The 26,121-nt window shown below is 34.1% G+C and overlaps 3 protein-coding genes across 4 annotated transcripts; 1 reads left to right on the forward strand and 2 right to left on the reverse strand.

Annotated features, from left to right (window-relative positions):
* Positions 1-12,193: 12,193 nt before the first annotated feature.
* On the reverse strand, positions 12,194-12,511 carry LOC136064472 (BAG family molecular chaperone regulator 5, mitochondrial-like). Its single transcript, XM_065766244.1, has one exon. It carries the CDS (start codon positions 12,509-12,511, stop codon positions 12,194-12,196), a length of 318 nt encoding a protein of 105 aa, XP_065622316.1.
* Positions 12,512-19,098: 6,587 nt separating this feature from the next.
* Positions 19,099-19,551, forward strand: LOC112035771 (SKP1-like protein 1). The gene has a single exon (XM_024068602.1). The coding sequence runs from the start codon at positions 19,099-19,101 to the stop codon at positions 19,549-19,551; it is 453 nt and encodes a 150-aa protein (XP_023924370.1).
* A 1,239-nt stretch (positions 19,552-20,790) lies between these two features.
* Positions 20,791-22,763, reverse strand: LOC112035783 (actin cytoskeleton-regulatory complex protein pan1). Of its 2 annotated transcripts, none has more exons than XR_002885543.2 (3): positions 22,191-22,763; positions 21,621-21,663; positions 20,791-21,167 (listed from the first exon to the last, which is right to left on the reverse strand). XR_002885543.2 is itself a non-coding variant. In XM_065766246.1 (3 exons), exons 1-3 carry the CDS (start codon positions 22,562-22,564, stop codon positions 21,077-21,079), a joined length of 516 nt encoding a protein of 171 aa, XP_065622318.1. In that variant the 5' UTR covers positions 22,565-22,763; the 3' UTR covers positions 20,791-21,076. The 2 variants fall into 2 exon arrangements, 1 of the variants encoding a protein (XP_065622318.1); XM_065766246.1 differs by having other exon boundaries at positions 21,621-21,671.
* Between the last annotated feature and the right edge of the window lie 3,358 nt (positions 22,764-26,121).

The raw sequence follows: 26,121 nt of genomic DNA on the forward strand, positions 1-26,121 counted from the left end.
TTCTGCTTTTTATGAGCACCCCGCTGTTTGGGGTGAACATCAGTATACATCATGTAGACCTTTTGCTAAAGGTCCTAAATTCTTAAACATTGTGATGACTTTTGTACTCCATCCACTCTCTCACTACAACTCCATCAAAAAGCCTCGTGCTCGATTTTTATTATCTCTTCTTGAGCATCTGAATATAGATTTTTCTTCTCATTTCATTCTTTCTATTATTGATGTTCATTTAGATTCGGCTTTCCGTGATAAGCTTATCTTACCTTCCGCTATCACGAGGATTTTACGCAATTTTTCTATCTCTTTTCCTGTGTCTGACCACTTCACACACATTTGTGCCATAGATGCCACTACCGTAAAACGTAGTGAGGCTCAGTTTAGGTCGAGACAGCCGAATTCCACTCCTCCCTCCCGTTCAGCTCCATTTAGATCTGCTCCATCTACATCTGCTCCTTCTTCCTCTACGGGCGATGTATCTCTCGGAGACATCATGGCACAGCTACAGTGCGTGGATACTCGCCTTGATACACTCTCCATTGAGTTGTATCAGGTGAATGTTCGTGTTGGTCGTATTGCAAGACGGTAGGCGATCATGGGTGGTTTTGCTCCTAAAGCTACTCCTTCACCATCTCCTCCAGCAGCTTCTGATTCTGAGGATGACAATGACGAGGACAATGATGCTTCAGATGACGATGATGGAGGTGCTAGCTCTACTGATGAGATGTCTACTTGACACTCTACCCTTTGTCACTCGTGACAAAAAAAGGGAGTAGTTTTGGGGATATAAGACTAGTCATCTTAGGGGGAGAGTTAGTATAGGAAATTTCCGATAAGGGGAATGTTGATTTTTGAGGGTGTAGTGAGGTTATGATGTATCCTTTCTCTTCTTTCTTTTTAGATACATTGTTCTTGTATATGATGTCTTGTGACCAGTTTTTACATACATTGTACTTATTTTCTCTATATATGTGGATGTATATTTCTTTCACCTATCTCTTCATGTGTTGTTTCTTCTCTATCTTTATACACATGTTCCTTATAATTGTATGCAATCTATTATTTCTGTTTCACACAAGATGCCTTGATGAATTTTGTTTAAAGTATTTCAGAAATACAGGTTGTCAAAGTCTACTGGCCATAAATTCTTTTCTTGCAAAGTTTTTCAAAGGTTTGTGATAGGATAGATTTTATTGTATTCAACGAGTATGAGTTTAGTGATTTATGACTTCTCTCATATGTTCATTTGTTTGTTGTGGTTTTGTCACGGATTGCCAAAGGGGGAGATTGTTAGAACATATGTGTTTTAACTTGTTAAGAACATATGTCATTTGTTTATGTAAGTTGGCTAATCCTTTGACAAAATGCACTCTACTTGTAATTGGGTAGTTCTAGGTATTTTTAATACTTCAAGAAACAAGGTTTCAAGATCAAGTGTTGAAGTCATCAAGTCTGTCCAAGAAAAACAAGCTGAAGTGCAATTTCATTAAAACTCGACACCTGCTTGATAGCTCTTGACACCTTACTATCTGTCAAGATTTATAAAATCAAATTTTCTTATTTGATTTCTTGGGATCCGTGAATGTGTCTTTGGGCTTTCTTTTCTCCTAACCCTAAACATATAAAAGAATTATTTTAAGAGTCGTCAAATTGTACACAAGTTGCACAAGCATTGAGAAAACTCTGTTCAAGCAATTTGTGATCAAAGACAAAGTTCTTAACCTAGTTCATCTTCTCTGAAGAAGTTGCTGTGTATTTGCACCAAAGGGTTTTATGACCAAGCATCTTCCTGATCTTCATCGTGTAGGATGAACTGAAGAACTTTGCAACGAACTTCTCCCTCTAAGTTGGTGTTGAAGTCGCGTACTGGGATCCGCGCATTAGTTAGTCACGTACTTGGGAGCCGTGCATCAAATTAAAGTGGGAATTGTCATTACAGATCAAGTCCAATTGGGTATTGGGGTAAGGGTTCAACTGTAGGTTGGTAAGGTACTTGAGATTCCTTTACTTGTAATCGCTTGATTTAATAATAGTGGAGTTTCGGGAGTGGTGACTTGAAAATCACCCGATGGGGTTTTTGCCGTAAGGGTTTTCCCCATTCGTAAACAAATCACCGTGTTATTTAATTTCGCTACTTAATTAGTTTATTGGTGATTTGTTTGTGCTTCCACGTGTTTGCATGATAAATTGATTAATTAATAACTTGGCTAATTAATTAATTAGTTTAATCACAAGGAGTCATTCAGTTTGTGACCTATCAGAGGGCTTAGGTACATCGGGTAGATTAGGCTTAGAGGGTCTCTTGTTAATCCATGTATCCCAACTAATTAGGCTTGGAGGGCCAAGTATTACCCTCATGGTGACGTTTTTTTAAATTCAAAACTGGGCAGTAATTTGTCTTATGCTTGGCGAAGCATCTTTAACAGTTTTGATGTCATAAGAAGATGGACTCGATAGAGGGTTGGTAATGGAAAACGAATTCACATTTGGGGGGATAAATGGTTACCTACTCCCTCCACTTACAAAGTTATTTCACCAGCTCGTCCTTTTGATGATTTTCCGATGGCTGACTTGGTAAGGTCTTTGTTTCTACCTTTTGACGCTAATACTATTATTAACATGCCTTTGAGTTACAATTTGCCTGAAGATAAGATCATTTGGGTTGGCAATAAAAAGGGAAATTTTACTGTCAAGAGCGCTTGTTACATTGGTCTCAAAGTGGTTGAGACCAATGAGGAAGGGTAGTGCTCTAGGGGAGATGCAAGAGCACCATTGTGAAAAGGAATGTGGCATCTGAAGATCCTGGCAAAAATCAGGATCTTTGCTTGGCGTGCGTGCATGAATGCTTTGCCAACTAGGATGAACTTACATCGAAGAGGTATAAATATAGATGTGCTGTGTCCAATGTGTGAAGAGGAGGTTGAATCTATTGCACATTCTCTGCTATTATGTAACTCAGCTAGGCAAGTCTGGAATAAATGGGAGGACTACCCAGTGAATTTGGATGATAATTGTATAGATTTCTCTGAAGCCGCGATGAGAATCCTCAATGTTGGAGCTACCTGCGATTTGGAGCTTTTTGTTGTAGTTGCCTAGTCCATCTAGTATAACAAGAACCAAAAATGTTTTGAAGACAAGCTCCTCTCGTCCAACCAGGTTTGGTACCACGCAAAGAGACTGATCTCTAAACATAAAGAAGCTACTGCCTTACTCAATGGGAAACATGCCCCTGAAGGATCAAGATGGATGCCCCCCCCCCCCACCAGATTTCCATAAGATTAACGTGGATGGTGCTTCGTCAAATGATGGCAGAAGGTCAAGCATAGGGGTGGTAATCAGGAATTGTAAGGGAGAAGCTGTGGCAGCCCTTTGCAAATTGCTCCCTGGACAGTACACGAGTCTTGAAACTGAGTTTATAGAATTACAAGAGGGTGTTCAGCTGGCTAGAAAATTAAAACTATCCCATGTCATTATTGAATCTGATTCTCTAATTGCTATCCAAAGCCTACAAGCTCTTAATATTGAAGGTGGTTTAGGCCATCTATGCCAAGGTATATTAAACCTTATGGACTCTTTTAGAAACTGGATTTTTAAGCACTTGAAAAGGGACTACAACAAGGTTGCACATGATCTTGCTCAATATGCTAGGCATAATGGTATTAGTCAAGTTTGGAAAGGAGTTTCACCTCTTATGGTGCAGCACCTCATCAATCTTGATTGTATTGCAGCATCTCATATATAACTAGAGATGAGTCTTTCTCTATATTCCTTCCTTGTTGTACTCCATTTTCGGTTATGAATGAATTCAGTTTTTCATCCAAAAAAAAAAAAAGATTTTTTTTTTACTAAGCCTAGTCTAAGATATTGAGGGCCTATTTAATTAGAGATTTCTAGTATGATTATTTAAATATTGTGCAAATACATGTTATGATATTTAAACACTGAAAACTATTGTATAAACACCTCCTAAAATACGAAAGAAATGCAACATCATTGTGGAGAGAGAAAGGCAAAAGATGAGATGAAATTTTTTTTTTTTTTCTAAATAAAAAAAAAAAAAAAAATTGGGTCTCTAGTGAATCACTCATCATGTGAATTAATTTGAAAATTCCTACGGTAAAATCTATTGATTTCTATTAGTACTATATGAGTAAGATCGGGTTGTCCGAAGTGTCAAGATAACATTGCCTATATCCTATAAGCACAAAGGATTTGGATTTGGTGCAATACCCAATACCTAAGGTATTGCACCAGGTGCAATTACATCATCCCTCTCACATTAATTTTTATTACTTTCATTTTTAACTTTTTCAACTTTTTTTTTAAACTTCTTTTTATTCAATAATTGAGATTGAAAGTTTTTTTTTTTTTTTTTTTGAACTTTCAATTTCAACCATGTATTACTATTATATCGGGTGCAATGCCCATTGATTTAGAAAATACAAAGCAGCGGACTTATAACTCGATGATATGGACACTCTTTTTTTTTTTTTTTTTTTTTTTTTTTTTGAGGAAGATGATAGGGACACTTGGCTTCGCCTGGACCTGTAAAAGCTCATGCGATGACCATTTGTTGGGGGAGAAAAAAAAAAGACTCAGTTACTAATCTTGGAGCTTGGAATTTAAAGGGAGCTAAATTACAAGGAAGAAATAAAGGGTAACTCAACATACAAGAGATGGTCAAATAGGGAAATATATATGTATGTGTGTATAAGACGTTTCTATTATACACACATTTTTTCTCAGCAAAAATCATGCACACTTTTTTGTTAATATCCACTCACAAAAAAACAGTATATGTTCATACCTATCAAAGATAAATACATGCTCATAAAATATATAAATTTTATCTATTTAGTAAAAAAACAGGTTTGCTGTGCAGAGTAACCCAGCAACAAGCCAACAAGACAACAAAGCAAAATAGATAAGCCTAAGAAACGTTTACTAATAATTGTTTTATAGGTCACTTTTTATTAAAGTGATTTTTTTTTTTTAATAGAGAGTCAATTTATTAATGTAATTTAAACTCTACTAAATCTTCGAAGTGATTTGCTAATTATTAATTATATGTTCCATGCTAACTACCAAAAAACCACAAGAAGTCTGTGTGATAAATAAATTGTAGTATCTATTTTATGATTCTAATACTATTACTCTCTAAATTAAACTCTAATGAAATTTTATGATTCCTAAAATATTTTATTGTGCTATATCTAAACTAAATTATAATATCCCAAAATTATTCTTCACTTATTTTTGAGCTTTATGTTGTAGTCATGCTTGGGAGTTGAAATAATTATATAGGGTATTCTATTTGTTACCTAGAGAACACTTTAATAGATTTTTATCTTTTAGACCTATAAATTTATCTAATGGAAACTTCAATTGCACATATGCATTTTCTTATCTTGTTTTTATTATTATTTATTTTAATTTATTTTCTTGCTTAAAAAGGTGTTTATCAAAAACTAGGTAAGCTAAACACCATAAAGACATAAAATGTAGGATAATTATATTCATTATCATTCTTAAAAACTTTTAGTGAGTAGATATTGCCTTTAGAAAATAGGTACTAAAAAATTATCATAGAAAAATTGATATTTCATATGTTAAATAGCTACTCTAAGTTTGTGTGTAATCAAAATTTTATATGAACAAGATTAGTATTGTATGACATGAATTTTTGAGTATATAATTTCATAGTTCTTTAGATAGAAGCTCTATCTTATTTTTTGCAAACAAGGGGTAGGATGTGCCACCAAAACTAGTTTTTATAGAAGTTAGAAAGATTTTGGTTTGGTTTTTTTAAATTAAAAGTTTACTCTTTTCTTTTTGTCTTTTTTGGGAATATTAATTTCCATGGCCTCATTAATTTATTCTCCTTTGATTTTATAATTTTCTCTCACACAGTCACACTTTGTCTTAGGAAATTTGTGTTTTTACTAAAAATAAATACAAAATAATGTTTGTTCTCTTTTTGTATAGGCTTGATGAACATGCCAATGCCACATTTTGGCCTCTTCTTTTTGTTAGCAAGAAAACCATCTTCATTAAAGCTTGCTTCGCCTTCTCAAAACTAGCTGCAAACAAACTCATATAAGATCTGTTATTTAATGTGCTAAGTGACTAGCAAAGGAAACAGAAAATGAGGTCAAGAGAGCACATAATAATTTCTCATCAACATCTTCCCATTTAAAGGAGGGACATTTATCCACTCTTATAGCATTTATCATTTCAACCAATTGTTCTTCATAACCAACTTTGAAAATTAAAAAACAAAAAAACAACAAAACAAAACAAAAATTAAAAACTTCTAGCAGAGAAAGGATTGTTGAAGAAAATGAGTAAAAAGATAAAGAGATAAATATGCTAAATAGGTTGAAAATTTTGTAGCTTAACCTACGTATTTCTCCTAAATTAGTGAGTGATAGCTTATATGGATGTAATTAATTGATGAGAGTATTATATATGCCGGCCCTCTCATTTTGAAAATGCCAGTCTATTACATAGTTCTTTGTAAAACATAATTTCAATTTTAGTTATGACCAGAAAATGAAATATATTGTCGGTATATATATATATATATATATTAATTAAGGAGAGCTTCAAGGTGATTTCCTTCTAAGCTGACGGTAGAGGTTCTTTTTATTTTTTTATGAAGTGTTCTTTTATTGGAGACAGTATATTTAAATAGAACTTAACTCAATGCCAAATATTTGCCATTTTGTTGGATAAGGTATCACAATTGCATATATTTGCCATTTTATTGGATAAAGTATCACAATTACATTATTTTTATTATGCACCAATCAAACAAAATTATTTCAATAATGGTATTTTTTGTTGGGTAGAAAAGGTGATCTTTGCAAAAATTCAGCAAAAATAATTAGATTAAAATTTTGCAAAATTTTTTATTTATTTATTTTTATGAATCATTTTTTTCTTGAATTTTGAATTCAAGAACAATAAATATTTAAAAAATATTAAATTGAAGTGATCGGAACTGAAAACTATATTATTTATGCGGACAAAAATTTAGCTCCAAATTAGTTTAAATTGTAGGTAACTAAAGTATTGTAACTACTACCCTCTCTTTTCCCCTGTCACCTTGTTCTCCACCTACCATTCAAACATTAGATAAATTAGTCTGTTTGGCTGGAAATTGAAAATTAAAAACATTATAATAAAATAATTTTTAAATATACAAATAATATTAGAGGACCTAATTTATTAAAAAAACAAAAGTTTCTCAAAAAATAAAAAAATTTTAAAAATTTGCAGAATTACACAACTTGTGCTGACAGAGATGCATGCATGAAATTTCAGCGGAATCCAAACGGAGGCGTAGTTAGCAAGCAACCGTTAATTTCCGAATAAATAGTACTCCACTACTAGCTCACAAACCATTATTCTATTTCAATAGCTATATACATCGTTCTCTCCTTCTCTGTGCAGCAACTATGGCGACCTACGGCGGAAGCTCATCTTCTAACCCCACGAGGATGGTAACGTTAAAAACCTCAGACGGCGAGGAAATCGAGGTGCCAGTAGCGATTGCGATGAAGTTCGTCCCAGTGAGAGAATTCTTCATTGGCGACCTTGATCGCCCTGAAGTGGAGAACGCCTCCCCTTTCCCTCTCTCAAACGTGGACAGCTTGACTCTCGCCGAGATCGTCTTCTTCAATCAGAGATCGCTCTACTTTCGCTCGAAATCCGAAGCGTTGGATAAAGATCTGTTGTGGGTGTTTTTGGAGGAATACCTAGCGTTGGAGAAAATGAGGCAGGATTTCGAGGCGTGGTTTTTTGGCCGGCAGAGCGACGAGACGATCGTTAAGCTGGTTAAGGCGGCGGACTTCTTGGAGAACAAGGAACTGCTGGATTCCGTGATGCCGAGGTTTAGGAAGAGGTTTGGACTTGGAGACGACAAGGGCGTTGGCTTTGTTTATACGGCTGAAGTAGAGGCAATCCTTCTCAGGAGGGCCGGATCTTGAAGGCGTCGATGAGGATCAACAGATCTAGACAACATGGTGAAAAAAAGTACTACCTCCGGCCCTTTTTTTTGTCATGTTTGAAAAATCAAACATTTTAAGGGAATATCATTTATTATCTTGTTTAAATTTTTAAAATTAACCCTTAAAAAATATTGTCCTCAATAGTGTTGGTTACAGCTATAAAAAATTATTTACATTCACGTGATGGTTCTCTACAAGTATCAAGTCAAAGTGCTTGTGGGGTGTGGAAGAAGATTAGATTAAATTATACGATTTTTTTTTTTTTTTGTATAGTTTGATAATGTTGTTTTTTGATCTCTACGCGGCTGAATGGGAATGTAAATAATTTTTTTTGATAGCTGTATTCAATTCTATATATTGATGCATTGGTTGCTAGATTCATGCTACTTTCGCTTTGCTCCTGATTAAATTCAAATTAATGTTGGTTTTGTTGAATTTAATTGTTTTGATGAAGAATCTTAATGATAACATTATGGTATTACATTACAAGTTGGCTTGTTTTATATTTATTTTCTTTAGATTGAATAACAATGGTTTTTTGAGATTGTGTAGTTGGGAAGTTTAGGGGAAACTGAGAAATGGGTCTTCTTCTTTTTTTATGATTTATTTTGTGGTGGTAGGGTTGTGCATTAAGATTAAGAGTTTGGGATTTTCTTTGCAAATTTGAAAGTTATCATTGAGGATGAATTGTGGATTCAAGGAATTTGGGTCTGATTTAGAAGTGGCTTGATGTTTTTAAATGTGTATTTGTTCGTGAATGTGGGATCATACATGATAGTTTCAGGTTTTGTGAATGAAAGGGGTTTATATAGTAGAAAGGATTGAATCACAATGCCCTTTGAGATTTGTGTATTGGAAAGTTTAGGGGAAGTTGAGATGTGGAATTGGTTGATTCATGGTAGGTTTGTGAATTGAGATTAGACTTTGGGATTTTCTTTGCAAGTTCGAAATTTAACACTGGGAATAAATATATGGGTTCAATGAATTTGGGTCTTATTTAAAGGAAGCTAGGTGTTTATTTATGTCTATTTGGGAAATAATTGTGGGTCTGCGAATGTGAAGTCTCATACATTGGGGATTTTTACTGATTTGGTAGACTATTTGGTCGTAGCATTTTCGTATTTAACTTTGGAAGAAAATTTCAAGTTTTGTGAATGACGGGTTTATACAATAGCAAGAAGATAAAACCAAAAGTTGTGGAAGTGAACATAAAATGACTGGTGGTGATGCGGGATCTTTTAGAATTCAGAACTAGAATAGATTTCTTGATGAGTTCTTGAAGGGTTCTTGAATGGTGGTGGATGTTTAATGGTTTTAGGTTAGAAAGATTAAATCTTGATGGCTATTTGGGGCTGAAACAGGGGATCAACTGAAAACAAGATAAATATAGAATACTAGGCAATCACACCTAGGTCGTCTTAAGCATTTCAGGCCTCCACACTTAGAAACATAGAAGCTACTGAAACAAATCAGTAATTTGGAATTGGCTGTTGTCTGACTAACAAGTATATGAGATATTGGTACAGGGGGATACCTTTTGAATCCTAAGATATATTCTCAAAGATTTAAATCAAACTTATATCGTGCTATTTTAAATTTAGTGTGCAAGTACAGTATGGTATCTTTTTCTGGTACTGGGATGCCTGGGCTTCAGCATGCAACTCAAGTTCAGAGAGTACTCTTTGTATTGTTTGATCTTCACAATAGTCAAATTTCATAATCAGGCTATCAGCTATTGAGCTATAAACAAAGCATTTTCAGTATCAGCTAGATGACCTTCAAGTTTTCTATGTTCAACCAGCAATTCATCAAGATGTCTTGTTTCCATCTCAAGCTCATGCTGAACTTGGCTTAAAGATAATATTAGCTTTTCAGTTTTGTCTTTGATGTCCATTGTGGTCGAGGCTGACTCCTAAGAAGGTAAAATCAAAAGGCAAACCTTCTAATAAAACTTACTTTCCATTTCAATTCATTTTTAAGTGCCAAGTTCTCGTACATGAGATTTTCACCAGATAATCCCAGTTCTTCCTCTTCCTCCTTCCTGACTATTTCACTACCATCTCCTTGATCCATGATTCTCTCACTGGTAATGTCATACTTACCACTAGAGCAATTAGTTTGCAAATTTCTTACTGGACGGCATTCTTGATGTTTGAATGGATACATACCACGATGTCCATTAAAATGTGGGAGTTTGTTAATAATCTCTCCTACATGGCACCGGTACAACACAAATAAAGTTTGTTCCTTCTCCATTCTCTCAGTGCAAATATCTTCTAGCAATGATCTGGAGTTTCTAACTAAGTACATCATCTCCTGTGCGATAGATAAGGCATCACAATATATCATGTTGAGAACCTCTCATCCACAGTTTTTTGCATTTACAAAAACACTCTTCAAGCAAAGAAAAGCAGTTCGCTATCTCTGCTAAACCATAACGGATTTGATCCCTCAGTAATTCGTTCACTCCTTTCAAACGTATTGATGACTTACAATCAAGCTTGCTCTCTCAACCATCAACTCCTCACCACTTTGCTTCCACATACCAGCCAATTGTTTTGCACTCTCATTTGCTTTCAGCAAAGCATTTAACATCAAATCAGCTTCTCTCACTGTAGCGCGGGCTTCCTCCCTCAAATTTGGTTAAGAAGCTACTAACATTGTTAATTTTCTCATCAGCAACTACAATTTTAACAAAGAAAGTTTGATGAATGTAAGAGTAACAACAATTTTATTACTGGCCCTTGAAAAATATACTTTGTCTCTTCCAAAATGTTTGTTTCTAACAAAATATATACAAATGCAAGTGGTTCAAGGAAACATGTACCTTGTGACTTGTGAGTAAGAACAATCTCCAACATCTGACTCACTGAGTAGCTTGGCTTAACTGAACATGTAGTTTACTAAAAGCACAGAATGCCAAATTCTCCTACTTGAACACTGTTGATATGCAATAATATGAACATATGGTTTAGGCCTGGCTTTCAAGAGGATTGGTGATTTTAATTTTATGAATTGGCTTGAAAATTTACATGGAGGTTGGTTTAAAAAGAAGATGGACAGGGCAATTCTAAGGAATTAAGCCTTTATGTTTTGTATTTGATTGTAACTCTCACTATTAACTGTTAGTATCCTAGCCGTTGTGTTCAAAATCAAAATTTTAGATTGTAATTTATATTGTATTTATGGGCTACATGTCGTTTTGACCTTGTAGTAGTAGCAGTAGTATTGTTTCAGGCATTCGTGGGCTTTTTTGTGTAGGCAGATTGATGCACAGCACAGGGAAGGCAATTTGGGTTTCGAACAGAGGAAAGAATTTCAGGCCCAATAACTTCATCCGCCACAATTACTCAATTGCAAACCCATTCCAGCAGCTATAACATATGCGGGGCACCTCTTTTATTGGAATTGGAATGATATGGATGACTTGCAACTCTTTAATTTGGGGCCAGTATGGTTTTTTTTTTTTTAATTAAAAACTAAAAAAATGTGAGTTAGTGTACATATTTTTCCCACACTCTTAAAATTAAAAATGCCTAAAATATCAGAGTTAGGCTAGTATATTTAAATTTTTATTACATAGAACTTATAAATTGATATGTCAACAATATTAAAAAGTGATTCATTACTCATTTATTTTTTTGTTGAAGTATCATTTTATTACCGCATCAGTTTATAAGTTTTTTGCTATAAAATTTGTAATAATTTTAACACTTTCTCCATGCAAAAAGAAAAAAAAAAAAAAGATAATTACACTTTATCCACCTGTGGTTTGCCTCTAATTCTATGTGCCTACCCGTAGTTCAAAATTTGACACTTTGCCCACCTGTGCTTCTGACCGTTAGCCCTCTTTAACCCACCTCTCCACTCTCCATTACTCTAACACAGAAAATGTAAAAAATAAAACCATAAACGGATCAAAACACTCCTCACACGAAGAAAATGGACAAACATGAAGAACATACACAAACATGAGAAAAAATAAAACTTAAAGAACTCGTTAGAGTACTAAAATAATTTTAGTCAAATTGAAATGGGGAAATTTTCATTTTAAATATTGTTTTAAAGCATTTATTTGCCAAAGGAAAAAGAAATTAAAAAAAAAAAAAAAAAGACGTTTCTTTCTGAGACTCACACAACAAAGAACAAACTGGGCAAAATCAGTGTCTTTGAAGCACAGAAGATCAAGGCCCACTGAGAAATCTCTGCAAGCAACGAAACCCCAAATGCTTAGCACAAAACCTCTCCATCTCATCACCTCCTCTTTCTCTACAAACCTCTTCCTCCATCTTCACAACGACGTCGTCCCAGCTCCTCACGAACCCGTATTCGTAACAGTCGTCGTCGTAAACCGTCTTTGCCTTCGAAACGGCGTCAAGTATTTCTTGCAACGCCACGATCCGACGGCTCACCTTCCTCCTCACCTCCCTCACCATCGAATTAACTCCGGGCACAGAGTCCAGCTTCAATAACAAACCCATCAGCGCCTCGTTCATCCTCATCGTGGGTCTGAGTATGTAAAATTTTTGCTTCGTGGGTCTGAGTTTGTGAAATTTTTTCATTCATCGTGGGTCTGGGTTTGTGAAATTTTTTCTTGGTGGTTTAGCAATTGTGGGTTAGAGTTTGTGACTTGTTTGTGATTTGATTTTGGGTTTGTGATTTGATTGTGGTTTGATTTTGGGTTTGTGACTTGTTTGTGGTTTTGGTGGTTGGGGTTTGAGGTTGTGGGCGGTGGTGGCTATGGCAGTGGGTTGTGGTGGCTAGCAGCAGGGGCATAGAGTTTGAAACTTTGTAACTGATATTCTTAAACTGAAATATGCGGTGAGATGAGGTGAAGTTCTGTTTGGCTGCGGAGAAAATTGAGGGACAAGTTTTTGAATTTCTGCATTTTGTACTGTGAAATATTTGATAGAAATTAATTTTCTTCGAATTAAAGATTTTTCTTAGTTACTAGAGAACTTAACTGGAGTTATTTTCTGTTGAAACAAATGGAACTAACGAAGCGAAAATCTCAACTCAAGTGCTCAACTCAGCGAAAAGCTTGGATTTCTCTTTCTTTTTGTTGTTGAAGTTTTCGTTTGCCTTCTGATCAATCAAAACAGAGCTTAAAGCATAAGAATCTAAATGATTACTTTCCTTATATGTTTGTTACGGTGGTATAATAATGGTGGTAATTAAAATTGGAGGGTGAGGCGGAGATTACAGCCTTGTTGGACAATTCGGGACTTGAATTCAGCTTCATAAAAATGTTCTTAAGCAATCAAAAACCCTAACTTTTTGATCTGTTTTGTCTTTTGATTTTGAAAGAAAACGTGTTAGAGTAACGGAGAGTGGAGAGGTGGGTTACGAAGGGCTAACGGTCAGAAGCACAGGTGGGCAAAGCGTCAAAATTTGAACCACGGGTAGGCACATAGAATTTAGAGGCAAACCGCAGGTGGGTAAAGTGTAATTATCCCAAAAAAAAATTATGAATTAGTAGAAATAAAACCCAATTACTATTAAGCGAATAAAAAATATGGTAAAACTAATACAAATTTTACAACACTAGCTCACTCTGGATGAATTAGTCATAATAAGTAAGAATTAATAATAGATTGGAAATTTAAAAAATATATATATAATATAAAAAATAAACAAAATATTATTTAAATGATATTTAAATATAAAAATGCCATTTTAAAATTTTTGCCTAGGCTTTCAAACTATATTCGGCCTGCCGTTATTAATCTTTTTCTCAAAATAATTTTTAAACCCCACCACTACCAGCTCTTTAGTTGGTGGCATCTTTATTGACTGAAGAAAAGAAGAGAAAAACTATAGAGTTGCTTCTGTACGTGGAATGAGTGGTCTGGGAAAAAACACTCTTGCCAAGATGTTTTATGATCACCAACAAGAAGTCAAGGATCATTTTAAGTGTAAAAGAGAGAGAGAAATGAATAAATAAATAAATAGTGTTGAATTTGATGTGATAAATAAGAAATGAGATGTAGTGAGAGCTGTAAAATAATGTGTTGAAGCAGGAACTTTTTGTGTTAAATTATGTACTTTTTTAGAATCATGATGCTAATGATTCTATGAATCTTCATGGTTATACTTGTGTGGGGGCATTTTTTGCTTCAAGGAAACTCATGTGTATTCCTAAGTAATTTTTGCTCTTTGTCCCACATTGGAAGGAAATCCTTCCTCTTCGTGCCATATAAGGGATGACCAATGAGAAATTCTCATTCGTCATCCCTTATATGGCATGAAGTGTTTCCTTGAAGCTCATCCCTTACAAATGTGTTTCCTTCCAATACAAGGATTTCCCACACACGAGTTTCCTTGAAGCAAAAAATGCCCCCACAGCTTGTATTGTAGTTTTTTTTTTTTTTTTTTTTTTTGATAAATAATTACAACATGCTACAAATAGAAATATACACATGCGCGTGTATAAGACGTTTCTATCACACATTTTTTCCCAGCAAAAATTATGCACACTTTTTTGTTAATGTCCATTCATCCAATAATGAACCTAGTATAACATAGTTATTTAGGAAGCAAACAATAATGCACACTTTTTTTTGTTAATGTCCATTCACAAAAAAAAAAAATATATATATATATATATATATATATATGTTCATATGTAGCAAAGATAAATACATACTCATAAAATATATAAATTCTTTATATAAATAAATCTATTTAATAAAAATAGGTTGCTGTGCAGAGCAACCCAACAACAAGAAAACAAAGTTAAATAGATAAGCCAAAAAAACATTTGCTAATAATAGTTTTATCAGTAACTTTTTATTAATGTTTTTTTTTTTTTTTTGGTATTAGAGAGTCAATTTATTAATGTGATTTAAACTCTACTAAATCTTGGAAGGATTTGCTTATATATATATATATATATAACCGAAGGCTTTGACTTTTTGTTGACCTCTCCAGAGTTTGCCACATCATTATCATTTTTTTAAACAATTTTCCACATCATTATTCATTTAAAATTCTTTTCACCAATATTTTTTTTATTAATTCATCTCCCAAACCTTAAAGCTCACACATGTCCTCTCTTTTTCTCCGATTTCTTTCTAATAAAACCCTAAACAACTAAACTGATTAGCTCACCANAGTTTTTTTTTTTTTTTTTTTTTGATAAATAATTGCAACATGCTACTTAACCCGTAGCTCGAACCATTTTTCCCCTAGACCCCAAGCACTTTGCAAATGGGGAGGTGTTAATTCAGCTACAAGGCCTTTGGCTACTTGCATTGTAGTTTAGTTTATAGTGTTTCTGAGATTTTGGTCTGTCCTTTTATGAGAAAGAAACATTTAAGTGCTTTATTTGGTACAAGTTGCAACATTGGTAACGGAAAGAAGAGGGAAGTGGGAATATACAAATCTCCTTTTACAACATGTGGAGTCACCCAGGCCTTAAAAAAAAAAAAAAAAAAAAAAAGCGCAACGTTACTGCCCAACGGAGAAGAAAAAAAAATGACAACTTGAAGAAGTTTTCTTGTCAAAAAAAATAAATAAATAAAGAACGTTACTGCCAAGGGCATTTTTGGCAATTAATAAAAAATTCATCCCCATTCAGTTCTCTTCCCATTTTGAGGAGAAAACATTTTGATAGTCTCGGGAAAAAAACACTTGGTCCTACCATTTATTTTCTTTCTTCCCTACCTAACCAAACACACTCTAAAAAAATCTTCCTTCCTATTTTCTCTCCAAAATTTTCTATCCACCATGTTTCACCTCCAAACAAATACATCCTAAGTGTCCGTTTGAGACAAGCGGAAAATTTCAACTTATTTTTCTACTATTCATGTGTCTAACTGTACTTTTTGGTACTATTTATGAGTCCCACTATAATATTCAACTAACTTTTATTTACTTTCAGCAAAAAAAAAATTAATTTCAACTAAATAAGCTATTCTCAAATAGACACTAAGTGAACGTTTGGATCCCACATCCAGCGTTCATGTTTTGCGTTACTTTTTTTTCTTTTTTTTTTGACCAGCGCCTCTTACATTGTTCATGTTCCATGAACAGTGCATTAAGAAAAATGAATAGTGTTTTGTGAGTGTGAACAATAACTGGAAATTATTTTTTTATTGTTTTCAGTTTTCAGTTTTCAATTTTCAGCAAAATAAGCGGTATCCAAACGCACCCTAAGTCATATATGCAGCGGTGAAGACAAGTTATTTTTTTGGTATAAACATAAAATCTATTGATTTCCATTAGCATTATATGTGTAGGATCGGATTGTGCCTAAGTGTCACAAGGACAGGTTGATGCATTTGGGGACCTAAGGCGAAAATTGATTATCTTGTTTTAGATGAAAAATTACTACTAATTAACATGAACTACGTAGGATTTTTTTTCTTTTTTTTTTAATTTTATAGACAAAAAATTTGACAAAATATATATATATATGTTCATATGTAGCAAAGATAAATACATACTCATAAAATATATAAATTCTTTATATAAATAAATCTATTTAATAAAAATAGGTTGCTGTGCAGAGCAACCCAACAACAAGAAAACAAAGTTAAATAGATAAGCCAAAAAAACATTTGCTAATAATAGTTTTATCAGTAACTTTTTATTAATGTTTTTTTTTTTTTTTTGGTATTAGAGAGTCAATTTATTAATGTGATTTAAACTCTACTAAATCTTGGAAGGATTTGCTTATATATATATATATATATAACCGAAGGCTTTGACTTTTTGTTGACCTCTCCAGAGTTTGCCACATCATTATCATTTTTTTAAACAATTTTCCACATCATTATTCATTTAAAATTCTTTTCACCAATATTTTTTTTATTAATTCATCTCCCAAACCTTAAAGCTCACACATGTCCTCTCTTTTTCTCCGATTTCTTTCTAATAAAACCCTAAACAGCTAAACTGATTAGCTCACCACCACAATCAATGTCTTCCGCGGTCTCTCTTAACATTCAATCTCTCTGTATTTGAGCCACAATCACCAAACCATGTTAAGAGGCCTCTTTCTTTGGAAAACCCTAAAGAACTGAATTTGAGCCACAACCACTAAACCATAGAAACTATTATTAAAACCTCAATTAGCACGCAACTCCAAACTATTACGTGCAAATAGTGGTAGATACACAGAGAGACCATTGAAAAATGAAATAGGTATTGATGAGTTGTTTGAATGCAAGGTATCTAAGGAGATAATGAATTGTTTAGAAGGCAACAAAAGGCTTTGAAGTTTTGCAATTTGTGACATATGTTTTGTTAGAAATACTGAATGTAATAGTATTGTATTTCATGATGAAAGAATGTACATGGATGCATTGATGTTTGGCTGTGTTACGGTCAAGGGTGAAAGGTTTTTATTTGAATACTTTGTCTTAGCTTTTGGATCCTTTGGGCATATTTTGATATGATTAGGCAAGGTGGCTGTGCAGAATCCACTATGCCATTTAGAGTACTTAATATGTACATTTTTTATTGGATAGAGTGTATTTGATTTATGTATAGGAACTAAAGGTAGCAGCATCTAATATTGAGCTAAAGCACTAGAAGGAGGTCATAGCATTGATGAATAGCTACAAGATTTTAAAGCGCCTGAAGGTACTCCCTTTCTCTATCTTTCTTGCTTCTATAAATTGTATTTGAAGGTTGCCTTGGACTTGGCCAATGCACCACTCAAAAATTTCTTTAAGATTTTTTACATTATTTCTAATACCTTTTAAAAATTAGGAAGGAATAGGATCTTTATAAACTAATCTCAAAATCCCAAATTTTTATTAGGTAAATCAATTGATTGACTAGAGGTTTTTGTGTAGATTACCGTGTAGAAAAGTTTATGAAATGACGGTGGATACAGGGAAAACAGAGAGATTGCATAGAAATGGTGAATTAGTTGTTTTTTTGATTTGATTGATTGTTTTGAAATTTGTCTATTTATGTATTTGATTCAATTCGTGGACCTAAATTTCAGTTTGGATTGTATATTTGCAATACATACATGTATGTGATTATAGTTTGTCAACGAGAGCATGAGTCACCCTTGCCCGACAAGCACAGCTTTAAGGACTTTCTTCTACACCTGAACTCTTGGAATGAAAGTAACAATCCTGAATCAAATTGACTGTAGAGCTGATTTGATATCTGGAGTGTATATTCATAGCATTACACCTGTTATATTGTTGTCTCCTTTAGTTCTATCAATATACTAAGCATGTGGGCACCAACTTTCTATACTTTTGAGAATTAATAATAACATTCTATCTTTTATAAATACTAATAATAAAATAAAATGTAATGGTTCAATGGATAATTACAATATCTTTTTGATAGTTTTATATTTTATGTATAAGATGATAAATTTTTCCGTGCATCGCACATGTTAATACTACTATGTGCTAACTACCAAAATAAATAATGAGAACTATTTTTAGAAATCTTTTTGTAGGAAAATGATAAATTAATTAATTTTGTTGACAATTTTTTATATTTCTCATAAACGTAGTATCAAAATTTTCCTATTATAATTTTTAATAATTGTCTTAAAGCATTCATTAACATAACTCATAATTAGTAGTGTCTATTTTTCTCTTTTGTATTATCATTTTAAGCCATTTTTTTACTTCATTACTCACGTCTCAATATTCTCAGTTTTCACACTATCTCTTTATTGTTATTATTTTTTTTTTCTTTTTCTTTTGTCTTTGCTACTTTTTTTTTTTTTGACAAAATTGTCTTTGCCACCTTTTGTATCTGAGTTTTTTTTTTTTTTTTTAAACTTTAAAAATTCTCTTTATTTGATTTTCTTTTTCTTTTGTCTTTGCTACTTTTTTTTTTTTTGACAAAATTGTCTTTGCCACCTTTTGTATCTGAGTTTTTTTTTTTTTTTTTAAACTTTAAAAATTCTCTTTATTTGATTTTTTATATTCAAGTTTCTTAATCACCAAGCTCCATTCACTTCCCTCACTGAATTAAAGAATCGGAAGAATTGGAAAATTCATTAGAATAAGATCTTAGGCAGGAAGTTATAGGCAAATTTATATATTTGCGATAAATCTAAATACTCGGTTCCCCGTTAACCATTTTTCATTTTTACTGTGCAGCAATGGCGAACCAAGACGCAATCCTAAACTCTACCGCAACCAGCACGATGAGGATAACGCTGAAATCCGCTGACGACAAGCTATTCATGGTGAAGGAAGCCATAGCGATGGAGTTCGGCGTACTGAAGTTCTTCCTCGAAGACAGCACCGATTTGGAGAGCACTGTGATCCCTCTGCTAAACGTGTCTGGCTCCGTTCTTGGCCGTGTCATCCACTACTGCGAGAAAAGCCTGAGTCTCCACTTGATACTCCCTCCGTCGACTGTGCTTCATTTATTTGAACGAGTAGCGGAGTTGATTTTGGATGACGAGAACGACGAGAGCATCGTTGAGCTGGTTAAGGCAGCCGATTACTTGGACATCAAGGTACTGCTGGCATTCTTGATGCCGAGCTTCAAGAGGAGGTTTGAACTCGGAGACGATAAGGGTGTAGAATATGTTTATAGGGAGATGTAGAGGCACAGCTTCTCGTGAAGACTGCGTTCTCTTCTGAAGGCGTCAATGAGGATAAATAGTGACCAAATAAATAACTAAATTGTGATTGACATGTTGGTTCGTTTGACTGAACTGCTGAATTAGAATTAATATAGTCATTGGATTGCTCTCTTCTATTCATTCTTCAATCTTTATAGTGATGCATTGGTTGCTAGAGTCATAGAGTCGCGCTGCCTTTCTTGCCATTTTCATAATTCATACATGGTTTTGTTGAATTTATTTGTTTTGATGAAGAATCTGAAAGATTACATTTTGGTGTTACATTACAGTTAGCTTACCTTAGACTTAGAGTCGGCTTGAGTTAATGATATACAGTTCAATTGACAATTAATAGAATTTGTGTCTTGCAGAATTGGGATTGAAGTAGCAAAATCAAAATGTCGTGGACGTCCTCTTTTGTGTATCGAAATCTGAACTGCGTTCACTTGGTAGTGCTCTTTTGTGTCATAATGTAGTTCCATTTCGTTGTGGCATGATATTCTTTGCTTTTGGAAAACTGGGTTGGCAGAATTCTTAGGCCTCATGCTTCACATATTGATGATTTTGGTCTCTGATCAACAGCCTCTTTCTTCTCACTACCAGACATCTAACATTAATATGAGAAATTTGTTTACTTTTTTTCCTTATATTATATATATGGTTGCTTGTGTTGTATTACAATTTTTTTTTTTTTTTTGGTTCATTGTTTACAGCCAAGTCAAGTATGGTATATTTATCTGGATAATGATTGTGTAATCTGTTCCAATTTTTTTTTTTTAATACAAAATAGAATTCTACTCTAGCCTAATCCAAGTGTATATGTGTGTGAATCCTGATCCTTGTCCCCCACACTTCACAAGCACTTATACTTAAGGAGTGACCATCGCACCATGCGTGTATGGTGGTAATCTGTTACAATTGTTGATTTCATGGATATTAGAACATTTAAATCTGTTGTTGATATGGTGCACACATTTATGAAGACATTATCTGAAGATTCCGATAGACATTCTAATTTGCTTATAAAAGGATACCCGCTAGGACAGGGCAGGGGTAAAAAAGATACGTTTGGGAAGAATTTCTAACTAGTCTTCTCTCATCATCTAATAAGCAAAGAGAAGAAATTCGAGAGCTGAGGGATGAAGAGGTCACTGAAAGACTTTTGGAGCTCAGCACAAGAACAGGTGCTTGAATAGGTGATTCTAGATGATATTTGGAACATGAGACTTGGAACAAAACTATGTGCTGCCTTCTTAATGATGGATACCAACAACAAATATGTTGCTTCCCTCTAGCAACAAGGATGTGTCTTTTGCATGTAAGAAACTGAAAATTATACAATAATCAACTAACCAATCAGCAGCTATTAATGGAAAAACAACAAAAAGATTCAAAGCAGTTATGCGACAAGCCATTACAGATGAAACAGACCCCTACAACTATACAACCATAAAGATGACTGAGGAAACTACTCTAAAATGCTGAGTGCAGCAGCTATTCTAGCAAATTAGGAATGAAATAGTAAAGCAAGTCCTGAGTGTTCTTTAGCAACAGCTCCAACAAGAGTAGATACCCCAGCTCCTGTGTTGCTCCAGCTCCTGACCAAAAGAAAGTCCAAATATTAATATATTATCATTATAAATGTAAATTTACAGCTATCTGAATGAAAAGATCTACCTATGTTTTAGCACCTGGACATACTGGAATTTGTTTGAAAAGTTAAAATCACGAGAATGAGGTGTTCCCACCCCCTCCCGAGTATTAAATTTCAGATTCTACTACAATGAGGAGGCTCCTGATCGATTTGAAAGAAAAAGTTGGAGAAAATTCAGAAGATTGTCAATTTCAATCAATTTTGTTAGAAGTTTACACCTGCTTGGGACCAAAGTGCACTCTCCAACACCATGTGAGATATTATAATGGTCAGAGTTTAATGAACCATACCATTTTCTGTTAAAGACTCTTTGGCTAACTAGGGAATTCATACTGGAAAATGAAAGTTTGATCATATTAAACTTCTAAATAAGAAGCAAACACAATCGGGGTTATACCTCTGAATCTCACAGTTCCTCTGTCTCTCTCTCAACCACATACCTGCAAAACTTAAACCCATATAAACAAACCTCAAGAATCATAAGCAATGGTCAAATCACCACCACATCCAGATGAATTGTGCCATTTAAAGCAAGACACGGCTAGGATTATAAAATGGTGCACAACATTCATAACAAATTGAATACAATCATTGTTGTTGCTTCCATTCCTTTCAAACTTTACAAGGCATTCAGCCTATTTACAAACCTAGCACTAAAATCACTTGTGCTGTTTAAACAAAACACATCAGTGGCACAAACCCTTTATCATGTCATGAATCATCCAAAGTCCTATTCTTTTTCTTGAAAGAATTAACATCAAATTTGCTTAGGCCTGATTTTTTTTTTTCTTGTTGAAAAAAGTTTCTTACAACCTGACATAATGAGGTAATGAACTAAGACAGATAAATCAGGAGAACACTGATAAAAGGTAATAAAAACTCATAATCAAAATTCTACACAATCACCAAAAATGAACCAAATCAAGGTAACTGAATTAAAAACTATTAATGTTAAAATTAATATTACCTACGGTCTCTCTTCCTCTGACTCACTCTCATTCTCACTCTCACTCTCACTCCCACTCTCACTCTCAGTGTCGTCTTGCTCTTCCTCTCTTTTTTCCCCTTTGTGCAGTGAGCAAAGACTAAAAGGAGTATGACACTGGCTGTGAGGGTCAAAATTCCCAAGCTCACATAAATCACAGGTCGGGAAGGTGGTGAAAGAGGTTGTTGTGGTGGTGGTGAACTGAATGAGAGGAATGGTGGGAGTGGAGGTAGTGATGGTGGTGGTGATGAACTGAATGTGGAAAATGAAGGGAATGGTGGTGTTGGAAGCTGAGGGATCGCCATAGCCGGTGGTGTGGTGGTAAGCAAAATGAGGAATAGAACAGTAGCAGCCATGGTAGAGGAGATGGAGTTTGGAGGATGAGGTTGGTGGTGAGAGGATGAACTTTCAGGTTTACAAAACTTGAACACAATTTTTGGGTTGTTCTGGGTTGTAGAAGGAAGAATCAATAGTTCTGTTTTTGGGACTTTGGAACTCCGTTCTCTGTTCTCTCTGGAAATTTCATTATATCATACTGCTAACAGCACATGGCCTGAGCTAGTCTTCATTAGTTTCGTTTTAACTTTTTATAAATAAAAGTTAATTTTATATATATGGAGAGAGAGAGAGAGAGAGAGAGAATCGGCCAATAATGGTAAAGATTATATCCAAAATTAATAAGTTTTGTATTTACATAACAAGTTGTAAATGTTACTGTAAAAACAAAGTTGAGAGGCCCAACAAAAGACATTGAATCGTAATTTTCTTGTTGTACACTTATAGATATGAATGGATAGAATTTTTAGAATGCATTTTTATTTTATTTTTAGAATGCATTTTTATTAGTCACCGAAAGATTTACCCAATAAAAAGAGAAGTTTCAGTGCATGCATTGTGTGGAACCATTCTATTTGACTTCTATTCTACAAATTATAAGTTTTAAAAAATAAATCAATTAAAAAGCGGGCTAAATTTTAAATTATACTCCTAAACTTTGGAAGTGTTTGGATTTTACACCATGAAGTTTCAAAATTTGGATTTTACTCCCTAAAGTTTGAGGGTATTTGGATTTTACACCCTAGCATTTCAAAATTTGGATTTTAACTCCTAAATTTTATGGTTGTTTGGATTTTAATCCCTAAAGTTTGGAAGTGTTTAGATTTTACACTTTGAAATTTCAAGACTTTGGAGTGTAAAATCCAAACACCTCAAAATTTTGGGAGATAAAATCCAAATTCTAAAAATGTCGGGGTATAAAATCCAAATATACTCCTAAATTTTAGGGGTGCAATTTGCAATTTACCCTAAAATTACATTAGAAGCAACACATTGAATAGATAATATTTATGGAGTACTACACCATCGCTATTTTCAACACATGAACACATCCACACATGAATATATGACTTCAAAACTATTTCAATGTTTAAATTTTGGAGCTAGGCTTGTAACATTCCTAATTATATCTAGGGGTTGCAATTCATATTTGCATGTCGGGTTCATGTCGTGTCAACTCATGAGTATTCGACTATATGGGTCAACCATAACCCGACATGTTTATTAAAAAGGTTAAGATTCCTCAATCCTAACACAATCCATTTATTAAACGGGTCAATCATGTAGACTTTTTTATCAGATTTTATCAAAATGAAAAGAAAAAAAAAAAACAAATTTTAGTATTAACTATTAACCAAATTGATATGAATTATGAAAAACCAAACAAATAAATATTTTTAATTTAAAATTCAGAACTAACGAGTAATTGTATCATAAATAATCATTCAAAACTAAAACATATCTCAATATCACAAATAATCAATCATAATATGTCAAAGAAAATAAACCACAACAACTAATAAGTTTATATACCTAGGGTTTGAAGGGTATATTTGTAAAACGTCATTTAATTAAACAAATCAAACGGGTTAACCCAACTCGTATATTAAACGGGTTAATTGTGTCAACCCGAATATGACACGAACTCATTAAACCTCAACCCATAAATTACTAATTTCATATCGTATCGTGTTAGGTTCGCGGGTCGTATCTAATTTTGCCACCCCTAGTTATATCAATAGTTTAAAAAAAAAAACATAATATTATTGGAAAAATTGTGTAAACCTATTACGCACCTAGAGGCGATTAATGGTTGTATAATTCTCAATATGTTATATATCTATATGGTTTATATAGGTGTGAATTATGAGTTATATACTCCTTGGAGTCAAATTCATACTCCTCAAGATTATTTTCCGCTCAAGTGTATGAGTTAATAGGGATATTAATACAAACATTTGATGCAAGAGGAAACCTATCCATATCCTAGGCTGCGTTTGTCTCATTTAAAAATATTTTCTTACCCTAAGTGAAAATATTTTATAAAAAAATAAAATATTTTTAAGTGTTTGGTTGCATTTTTTAAGAAAATATTGTCAAAGTGTTTGGTTGCATTTCTAAAAATTCTATAAAAATATCTTTTTTACTATTTTCCCACATTTTCTTAGCTTTCAAACACATATATAATAAGTAGGGCTGTCCACGGGTCGGGCCGGGTCGGTTTTGGACCCAACCCGGACCCGACCCGCCGGCGTCGGGTGGAAGACGGAGGGACCCGAAACCGACCGCCGGCATCACTCGGTCGAGTCGGTTTTGGGTTCGGGTGGTGTTCGGTCGGTTCGGTCGAGTTGCCGGATCTTGCAAGCGTCGCCGGAATCTCCAAAAATTCGCCGAAATTTGCAAAAACCCAGTAGATCTGCACCAAAAATTGTTGAAATCAGCCTGGATCTCCTCGTATCTCGCCGAATCTCACCAAATATGGTCGAGATCTCGCTTGGATCTCCTCGAACGTCGCCGGATCTTACCATATCTCGCTTGGATCTCCTCGAACGTCGCCGGATCTCACCATATCTCGCTCGAATGTCGTCGGATCTCACCATACCTCGCTTGGATCTCCTCGAACGTCGCCGGATCTTACCATATCTCGCTTGAATGTTGCCGAATCTCACCAAATCTCGCTTGGATCTCCTCAAATGTCGCCAGATCTCAACTAGATCTCCCCGAATATCGCCGGATTTGAATGTAACGTCGATCGAGTCGGGTGGCTTGGGTTTTGGAGAAGAAAACCCGCCACTCGACCCGTCGGCGTCGGGTCTTGGGCGCGAAAACCCGTCACCGACCGTCGGAGTGGTCGGTTCGAGCAGTTGCCGTTCGGGTTGGTCGGGTTCTGGGTTGGGTTGGACACCCCTAATAATAAGTAGCAAATTACAACCCTAAAAATGTGTGCTAATTAAAAAAATATTAGAATAAAATAATAAGAGAGAGAGAGAAAGAGGCAACCGGCGTTCATTTTTTTGATTTATTATTATTACTTCACCAAGTCATGTTTGGATAAGGACTATTTTATAGCGATTCTTATAATGGTTTCTCTTCTCACCACGGCCATGGGGTTTAATTTGATTTGACAATGTTGGCCTTAGTTGCGTAGAAATGCTAGCACTTTATTTGTCAATTAAATTTTGTATGTATATATATATATATATATATTGAGAATGTTTTGTATGTTAAGTTAAGTATTACTACTATTTTAACTCTCTCTCTCTCTCTCAATTTTATTGTACACTATTATTTTTGTCTTTATACTTTGCCATAAGATTGGTAACTGTTCCAATCCTCTATCATTTATTATAAACTATGATACTAAAATGATAATGCAAAATATCAACCACAATAATGAATCAATCCAGTTTGGTTCATTTTAGTCCATTTGGTTAAGTTTGGTCATTTTCGGTCTCTTCAATCCAATTTGGTCCAGTTGTGAATTTTCATTATATCTACAAAAATAGAAATTTCTTATATTTATTTTTATGTTTTACTTTATGGTCTACTAATTGCAATAATAATATGTCATATGTAT

The sequence above is a fragment of the Quercus suber genome, unplaced genomic scaffold (assembly GCF_002906115.3).
Source record: "Quercus suber isolate HL8 unplaced genomic scaffold, Cork oak 2.0 scaffold_694, whole genome shotgun sequence".
NCBI classification, from domain to species: domain Eukaryota; kingdom Viridiplantae; phylum Streptophyta; class Magnoliopsida; order Fagales; family Fagaceae; genus Quercus; species Quercus suber.

Excerpts from the sequence above, each read along its gene's own strand:
- LOC136064472 (XM_065766244.1), bottom strand. The coding sequence starts at position 12,511 with ATGAGGATGAACGAGGCGCTGATGGGTTTGTTATTGAAGCTGGACTCT.
- LOC112035771 (XM_024068602.1), top strand. The coding sequence starts at position 19,099 with ATGGCGAACCAAGACGCAATCCTAAACTCTACCGCAACCAGCACGATG.
- LOC112035783 (XM_065766246.1), bottom strand. The coding sequence starts at position 22,564 with ATGGCTGCTACTGTTCTATTCCTCATTTTGCTTACCACCACACCACCG. Across the intron at positions 21,672-22,190 it reads CAGAGGAAGAGAGACCGTAG|TTTTGCAGGTATGTGGTTGA; the intron begins GTAATATTAATT and ends TATGGGTTTAAG. Across the intron at positions 21,168-21,620 it reads AGGAACTGTGAGATTCAGAG|GAGCTGGAGCAACACAGGAG; the intron begins GTATAACCCCGA and ends TCTTTTGGTCAG.